Below are 9715 nucleotides of genomic sequence, written 5' to 3' on the forward strand. Positions count from 1 at the left end.
ATATATATATATATAAAAACTTGGACCTCTACCTCCAGAAAAGTTTATTAGCTCAAGAAAGTAATAAATAGTACTGATTTTTTTTTTATATTGACACAAAGCCAAAGGTTTGGGGGCAATGGGGTCGATTTAATCGACCTCAGTATTTGTCTGGGTATACCGACGCTGACAATAAATAATATTAAAAAACAAAAACAACAACCATAATAACAATTATGATAGTAATAAATTTTATACCATAAGTATATGCCGCAAAATTTAGAGAAAGATGTTAATCGATTACATCGACTCCAATTCTTGACTAGTACTTTATTTTTACCGACCCTGAAAGATAAAAGGTAAAAATGGCCTCGGCGGGATTTGAACTCAAGAGCCGAAGCAACAATTTTAATAATAATTTTTATTATTTTGTAAGAAATTATTGTTATATTTTAGAAATCCTTCTTTTCTTCAACATAATTATTATGGTGATTATTATTATTATTATCGAAAAAAATTAAAATGCAAATAATAATTCGTAATAATCCGTGATTGTCGGTAGAGAGCCGTCTTGTCATTTGCATATGAATCCCCGATTCTATGGGAAGACGTTTATAATGGTTCAGAAGCTTCTTTCGAAATGGAGGAAACGAAGTGTGTGTCATATAGAATGATGATGCCAAATGGAATTTTACTCAACACCTGTGACAATTCTTTACCAGTCATTGACAATCCATCCCAAAATGAGCTCATTTTACCCAAAGAGACAGGGTTAGTATGTATGTATGTATGTATGTATGTATGTATATATAAATATATATATATATATGTATGTATATGTATAATATGTTATTGTTTAGTCTCAATGTCTTTGATATCTGATCGAGATCTATGATCAAAAGGTTCCTAGCCATGATCATCACCCCTTTATGTAGGGGCCAGTATTATTTATCTAGGATGTATGATGTCTTCTTTTCAAGGCGTTAGGGGTATGATTTGATGGAGTTCTTTCTGCACTGAATTTCCCTCTGATCTTGTGTGTTTGTGGATATATAGATGTGTATAAAAATGTATGTAGATGTGTGAAAAGATGTATGCTTAGATGTGTTAAACACGTTTACATAGAGGTGTATATAAACTGTATATAAATATGTAGATGTGTGAAGATGTATGTGTATCTTTTTGGTCACCTAATCCATGTCAAGTTTGTAAAGACTTAATAATTAAAAACTACGAAATGAAATATAAAAAGTGGATCGCGATTTATTTGACATTCTTTTAGAACCCAAGCATTCATATCTTAAGATCACCAGAAGGGTTTTAACATATTTATTAACTGAGATATGTTGTAATCTAAGAATTATGGTGAGCAGTTGTTCTTTCTCCAAGAAACCTAGTTCCGCTTAAACCAAGCATCAGTCATTGAGCTAATGTTTTCTTCTCACCACCACATTTTTATTTTTAAATATAACATATAAACATGTTCATCTTTTAGAGCATTGTCATTTTATAAGATTTTGCAGGCAAATTTTAAAATTAACATAAACATTTATTTGCATGAAAGAAAATTACCAGAGAACTTCCATCTAATTCTTCCAAATCTTTCTGTTAAAACTATTGAAACCATTTGTGGGGAATTTTTTTTTTTTTATTACAGCAACTGGAAATATTATATTTTGTATTGTAATTACACTGAATTAGCAATTTTACAAAAAATATACATCATTTACACTGGTATTGTGTCGGTGATCAGGTCGTAGTTGTGCGACGAAATTTTTGACATTTCCTGAAATAAATTTCAAGTTAATTTAACAGTTTTGTATGTTATCAAATGACTATCCCAAAGGCTTAGCTGCAAATGTAAATGGACAATGGCAATAAAACTTGTTCAGAAAGGTCCACACATTCCCTAAATTAATCAAAAGAAGGAATACTACCGTTTCTCTCAAAATTAATCATATATATTCCTTTATTATATTTAATTAAGATGGATGGCTCTGACACAACTTACATTCTGAACCCAACAGGTTGATATATATATTACTGTCTTTTCAAAAAGTATAAAGCTGAAAGTGTATTCTGGGTTGTTCATTTGTAAATGTCTATAATTTATGTATTTATAGGGGACCCTTTTTTTACATTTTTGTTACCTGCAAAGAAAAAAGGGTTTGTTATTAATGGTGTTAGTGCTTGCAATTTTGCGAGAGACTTTTTGACGTACCGCCCACCCATCTGTGTGTGTGTGTGTAATCTATCTATCTATCTATCTATCTATCTATCTATCTGTGGGTGTGGGTGTGTGAGATTTAATTCTATTAAAGTTTCGTTTCCGATTTATTGATATTTTAACTATCTTTGTTGAAGCGAGTGCAAGTTGAAATAGATTTCAGTCTATGAAAAAACATGTGTTTGGTTTAAACAAATATAGCGTAAATTAAATTCTGCTTCGTTAGTTTCAAAACCATTGAAGAACTTTTTTTTTTTCCAAAGAAACGATTTTCTCAGAAGACCAAGTCTTGTCTACTTCAGACTTTTGATATTTTGCCAATGAGCCCTAAAACTAACCCTAACCCTGACCCTAAAACCCTAACTCTCACATCCTAGTGAAGATCGTGCGGGTGTTAATCTGAAAAATTACCGTTAATGATAAAAGTTTCTAACATTGAGAGGCCAGGGATTTTAGGGGAAGTGTCTATGCAAATCACATCAACCTTCATTCAGTATTTGTTTGCTTTGTCGACATAAGCGATATATGAAAGATAAAAATAAGATAATGACATTCATAATATATGCAACTTAATAGTTTATCTAGACAACTCATTCCTCTCTATTCCCCTCCACTCGTACTTTTTTTCTGTTCGCCATTTATTCACAAGACTGGAGTAAAAACCTACGAAATACTTTATATAACATCTATTAAGGTCTTGGTAATTGTGAATTCATGCGAAAAAAAAGTTTAAGAAACACAGAGACTGAGAATTGGAAGTAAAGAATTAACATTTTTTTAAAAAGTAATTAAATTAATGATTTGGTTGGGAAATTAATAGAAAATCATTTCTATTAGTTTCCTGATTTCTGCAACTGAAATTCTTTCTCAAACTGAGGTTTCTCTAATAAATAACAATGTTTCACTACCGTAAATATTTCTCCCTGGCACAATAACACCATATATGGCTTCTTTCCATTCTTTTATAGAATTTCAACGCATCTCTTTTCCGACCGCTTTTCGTATGCCAAGCGATTAGTGGAGGCGAAAGGCATACCACAAGCTTCTCAGGACCGTTTGGAGGAACAACAGGCTTCCCCTTTGTCGTTCACAAGTCCCACCTTCAACCTTCCTTCTTCCCCGACTTCGATCTATTCTTCACCTTCTCCTCCAACATCAAATGTTAAAGTGAACCGGAGGAAGTCATCTGTTCCCCACAAAAGTCCAGCGAGGTTTGATCCAAATTTTCGTGGAGTAGTACTTGGATTTCATATGAAACTGGTGAATAACGAAAGCCAGTTAACCATTGAAACATTGTCTAAGTAAGTTTAATTCATTATACTTTTTCCTTCTGTTTATCAACCAATCAACAATAGTGGGATTGAATTAATGAAAACAAATTAATTGAATTAAAACTATTACAGCTGATTTCTTTGCTTGTTTCGCTAGTCTAACTTCTTACCATATTGTCACAATGGCTCCATGTGGCCAATTACCACAGAAATATAGCTGCTTTTTTTTTTTTTTTTTTTTTTTTTTTCCGAATAAAATATAGCTTACCTGTTTTTTCTTCGTTCGTTGTGTTTTCTCCTTCAATATTTTTTCGTAATGGTTTAAGGTATGAACTGGCAGAATCGTTAGCACGCCTGGACCACTGGAATCGGCCATGACTAATATTCTCAATAACTTATTGGAATTTTCTCCGTCTGTAATCTGATTGCAGCCATTTTATTTTAGTTCAGCTTCTGATCTAATGTTAAGGCAAATCATCAATATAGCTTTTATACAATTGAGATTTTGCTACGTCTAACAAATCAATATGTAAAAATGGATACAAATGTTTTCTAAAAAATTTTTTACACTCGTTGAACATTATATAGTTTAATAGGCACATTAACGTTGCCACACACACAGGTTCAGTTTTAAGACTGGCTTCTGCATTATGTCCTAGAACAAGGTGCTTCAGGCTACTTAGCTCAAAATGGATACCAGTCTACTAATGGTACACCCCTTTCTTCCTCCTGTTTTCACGGCCTTGCAGGGACAAAGCAGCAGGGTCAAGAGAGCATCTTTGTCTAGCTTTACCTTCCAGTCTCCTTTACCTAAGATTTTCTGTTTTAATTCTACACCAAATTTACTTCCAATATTCTGCTGACCCCAAACTCTACTTTATTAATATCATTTTCTGTCATTGTCTCCTTTTCTTTCCCCTCCTCTTCCCTCACAGACTACTGATTTGGTATATCAACTACACCTCTTTTAGTCTAACAATAGTAATCGGTCCTTGTATATATCTAGACACCTGCTATGAGGCTGAAAAGTTCTTGTGGGATGTAACCAAATGAGGATTCTTCCATTGGTATTTCATGGCTTGGATTCAAATTAGTGAAGAAATTTCAACAGCAGATGTCATCAGCATTGTGATGCTGTTTTCTAACCAAGTGTTTTTTTTTCATGTTGGGGAACAGATGATAGTCCAATGGGGCCAGATCAGGAGAATAAGGAGGGAGATCAACTAGTTGAAAGCCACAGTCAAGCACAACAGACATTGAAAACAAAGACTTGTGTACTTGCGCATTGTCCAGATGAAACAAAACTCCTTTCGTAAGTTTCCCTGGGCATATGGTTTTGATAACCTTTTGTTACTGCCTCACCAAGTTGGCACAGTACCCTCCATTAATGGCATGGCTCTGTTGGAGATGGTCAATAAACACAATGCCTTTTGCATCTCATAAAAACTGATGCCATTGCTTTCCCTTTCGATGAAACGACCTTCAGAAACAGAGACAATCCTTCCGAAGAAGGCAAAGGTCGTTTCACCTATGCACTATACCATCGCATCACTTCTCCCCATCACGCTCTCTGTTAGTCTCTCACTCCTTTCTATTCACAATCCTCACAGTTTCCCCTCATCATGGTCTCATTCCAATCAGTCTCTTCCCCATTATACTCTCATCCCCACAATCTGCTATTCGTCCTCTTGGTCATGTTTCCTTGAGCAAACAGACTCTGTAGGGTAGTGATGATTCTTTCATCTTGTGGATCACAAAACAAACTCAATATCATGGTGGTACCTTGATAAAATACGCCCAGTATACAAATGGTTAGCAAATCAGTGGAAACAATACAGTATTAAGAGGACCATTCTTCTCTTTCTCTGTAAACAGTTGCCTCTCTAATGCTTATACAATGATAAAATGCATCAAGTATATTTTGTAAAGTGCTTGATGTTAGGAACTTCATCCACTATCAAAAATAGAATGCTTTAAGGGAGAGAGAAAGAAATAGAGTAGCAAAAGTGAGAGTAATGTCAACAAGTGATAAAAGAGGAATGAGAAACAGATGAATACCAAAGAAGATGGGTGATGGTAAGAGAGTAGTTTGATGGTTGTCAGTAATGAGTGATAGGAGGAAACAGTCATGGAAATGATTTGCAATAAAGGAGGGGATTGAATATAGGCAGATCCAATGTGATATTATCCTTTGTGCAGGCAGCATGATGGGAGAGAGAGAGAGAGAGAGTTATACTAGAGAGGCAGTGATAGATGAGAGTAACAAAGAGGGAGATTTAATATGAATGCAAAGGTTGATAGTCATGGTTGTAGATACACAGCCTGATTTCTATTACAGCTGTCACAGATAGCAGGTCCGTCTGTTCTTGTGCTGTTAACTATTTTTTTCAGATCATTATTTCCTTTGCTAATTATGTTTCTTGGTTAATAGAAGCTATGAATTATTTAGAGCAATAAAATAGCTTAGGTTGGTGTGTGTGTGTGTATATATGTATATATCTATATTGTTTGTCTGATATATTCCTGTTGTATATGATGTGCATATACCCTTTCTTTGTTTAACACAACCGCATGGCTAGTCCAGGCTCACAGAACGAAGTTCTTGTGATGACATGGTGCAATAACACATTCTGTACTTCCTTACATTTCTAAAGATAAAGCTCACTGGCCACTGTTCCCTTCTCTTCTCTAACATCTGTGCTCTCCAATCCAACTTGGCCCCTATATACTATTTCCTACTAACATGCAAACTGCACATCCTCTTCCCATCTGTGATGTGACACTTTCAACAATAGTATACCTGTGGTGTATCTGTTAAATTCCTTCCCCTCTCCACTGGCTACCACTTTTGAAACCTTGTGAACTCACCTGCCTACCCGCCCTCTCCAATCCCTAGTCTGCTCCACTATATACCACCCTGTAACTTGGGTGTACAGCCCCTAATCACCTTTCTCTCACATCTTCACCATCTTTCTCTCCTATCTTTCTCCTCCATCTGAGGAAGCCATGTCTCTGTTCCAATGCAAGTACCCTTTCTGTCCTACTACTCTCTGTCCCAGTTGAGGGGATCATCGTGACCTCACTGCTGCTGGTGCCACATAAAAATCATCCATTCCACACTCTTTAATGTAGTTGGCATTAGGAAGTGCGGCAGTCAGCCACAGAAACCATGCCAAAGCAGACAGCAGAGCTTGGTGTAGATTTTTGACTTGCCAGTTCCTGCCAAACCATCCTACCCATTCCAGCAAGGAAAATGGATGTTCATTAATGATGGTTATGACCTTTTGATTCTTTTAAATGTTTTCTGACATATTTTCAACAACTAGAAACTGCTTGTTTGTTTGCTTAATTTCCATAATAATCACTAATTTCAAACAATTTAGTCTATCAACTGATTTATTTGCTGTTTGGAATACAATTTAATATATACTGTGTAATTTTTTGTATAACAATGGTGATTCAATTAAGATTTTGATTTGAAAACGAAGAATGTAAGAGATTTGGTTTCAATTGGTTTGTTATTAAAAGAAATTAATGATTTATTTATTGATAATTATGTGTTATATTTGAACTTTAGGAACTTCAAAGAAAAGCAGTTACATCGAAAAGAAAAAACTGTTAATCACTCAGATACATTGAGTGGTTCCGAGATGGAGAACTCCCCAAAAAGTATTTCTGAACCTATACATACCGAATCCTGTGAGCATCATAGTAAGTAGAGCAACTTTGTTGGACTTAGTCATTTCCAAATCCCTGAATCTTCATATATAACTCAATGTGTAGTTTAATTTTACTAATGGCATTTGTTGAACAAATAATGTTTTACTAGCAGGACTTGTGGAAATTCCATGATATAAGTCAACACATCTGAAAACATTATGTCAGTATATTAAACACAAGCAAGGAGTTCCAAAAACATTCATTTCATATCCTGTCATTTAATCAAAGCGGTGCTTTTAAATATAATTGAAGGAATAAACATGAGCTTACTCACTGAGTTAGATACAAATGGGACTATATTACAAACCTTCCACATTACAAATGGGACTATACAAACTGTATGTACAGAAAAAAAAACGAACTAATTTAAATATTTACATTATTTACATTTGACGGATATTTGTCCTCATCTTTTTTGTTGTTAACACAACGTTTCGGCTGATATACCCTCCAGCCTTCGTCAGGTGTCTTGGGGAAATTTCGAACCTGGGTTCTCATTCCTAACGATGTTACTATTATTATATTATTATTATTACTATTACGGTATTGAGGAAGGATAGAAAAATAATAGATTTATAAGCCTTAAAATTCACCCCATAATTGCCCACGGGCATATGGCGTGGTTATGAGCGCGGGCTACTAACCCCAAGGTTCCGAGTTCGATTCATGGCAGCGACCTAATTAATAATAGTAATAATAATAATAATATAATAATAGTAACATCGTAAGGAATGAGAACCGAGGTTCGAAATTTCCCCAAGACCCCTGACGAAGGCTGGAGGGTATATCAGCCGAAACGTTGTGTTAACAACAAAAAAGATGAGGACAAATATCTGTCAAATGTAAATAATTCCTCATCTCTTAAATATAGAACTGTAATTTAAATATGTATGAAATAGGCATTATGTGATCACGGAAAATACTTTACAAGGTATATATGAACTGACTGTAATATGAATGGCATACATATGCAGGAGATTAATAAAACTCTAGATTTACTCTGTCAGCACTTCATTATACACAATGTTTTTTGTAAGAATTTGTTTTCTTGTTTGTCTTGTCTGTTGGTCTCAACAACTCTTACTGTCACATTAGATAGTTTCCCGATCCTAGCAAATGCCACATATAATTACCCATGGCTGAACACAGGATGTGGCAAATATATTCCAATATTGTTAAATGTCTGTCCCTGTGCCTTATTTATTGTCAGTGAGTAGGACAGCCTTACAGGAAACAGAACTCCTTTACAAAATGAAAGGAAGGTTGGAATCATCTGCAGCCAGTATCATGCAAGGTATTAGGAAATGCATTCCTTCTTGTGCACTTGTCATTGAAGTGGCTTCAATGTAATTATTGTGGAGGCTGACACATTCTACATGTAGCACATGCTTATTTTTTGTAAAAATAATCTTTTCCGTTCTTTCTCTTTTTAGCTAATGTCATCTGTCATTGTCCTTATTTTATAAACAAATGTTTCAATTGAACTGCACCTTGTATTAACTTATCTTTGCAGTCAAAGTGTGTGAATCATGTAAAACAAAGAAAACTCCTTTGTGGCGAGAGGCTGAAGATGGGACACCATTGTGTAATGCTTGTGGGATCAGGTATGTCTATACTTGAAGTTCTTTTACTCATTTCATTTCTGTTATTGATCTGTGATCAGGCTGGGGCATCATCTTGAAGGGGTTCATTCGTCAAATTGACCTCAGTACTTTTGGTAAGCCAGGAGTTATTCTATTGGTGTCTTTTCACTCATACAGCATACCTCTGCATGTTCTATCTACAAAATTCACCCACAAGACATTGGTCAGCCTGCGCCTATAGTAGAAGACACTTTCTATCAAAGTACTGTAGAATGGGACTGAACCTGAAATCATGTGGTTGCAAAGTGAACTTCTTAACCACATCGCCAGGCCTGCACCTAGACAATGGTTACAGACCTTTCAGTGCTGATAACATTCTTTCTTTATTGTTAACATCATCCAGCTTTAGAAACCATGCCAAAGCATATACTGGAGCCTGATGCAGTTTCTGAGACCACTGAATCCTGTCAAGCTGATTTATGCTAGCATAGAACCGGTATCTGTTTAAGTAACTAACCAACTGACAAGGTGGGAGTGTCTGTCCATGATACAAATATTTGTGGATTTTTCTGGGGAGGGAATTTTCAAAGGAGAAAATAGCCCGTGGATCGAGATGGAAGGAAAAAGTGAGTTAAGGTCTCTAGAAGACATGCTACTCCTCATAGTTGAAAACCATGAGAGTAGAATTAAACATCTTTCCTGGAAACACACTGAAAATATCTACAGTGGAATGTGACCTCGTAGTCTGTTTATAGTCAGATAAATTATTTTGTTTGTTGCATCTTGATATAAAGTAAAAAGATATACAGGGTGGGGCAGAAAGGACGAATGTTCTTTGCTCTCTCTCTCTCTCTCTCTCTCTCTCTCTCTTTCTCTCTCTCTATCTCTATCTCTCTCTATCTCTCTCTATCTCTCTCTCTCTCTATCTCTCTCTA

The 9715-nt window shown here is 35.4% G+C and overlaps 1 protein-coding gene across 1 annotated transcript in view; it reads left to right on the top strand.

The window, feature by feature from the left end:
* Positions 1–553: 553 nt before the first annotated feature.
* Positions 554–9715, top strand: part of LOC106869406 (GATA-type zinc finger protein 1) — a 10301-nt gene continuing 1139 nt past the window's right edge. The window contains exons 1-4 of the mRNA XM_014915131.2: positions 554–750; positions 3175–3507; positions 7055–7188; positions 8711–8801. Coding sequence (XP_014770617.1) covers positions 620–750; positions 3175–3507; positions 7055–7188; positions 8711–8801 — 689 coding nt within the window. The 5' untranslated portion in view covers positions 554–619. The remainder of the gene's footprint in view (positions 751–3174; positions 3508–7054; positions 7189–8710; positions 8802–9715) is intronic.

This window comes from Octopus bimaculoides, chromosome 10 (assembly GCF_001194135.2).
Source record: "Octopus bimaculoides isolate UCB-OBI-ISO-001 chromosome 10, ASM119413v2, whole genome shotgun sequence".
In the NCBI taxonomy this organism is placed as follows: Eukaryota; Metazoa; Mollusca; class Cephalopoda; order Octopoda; family Octopodidae; genus Octopus; species Octopus bimaculoides.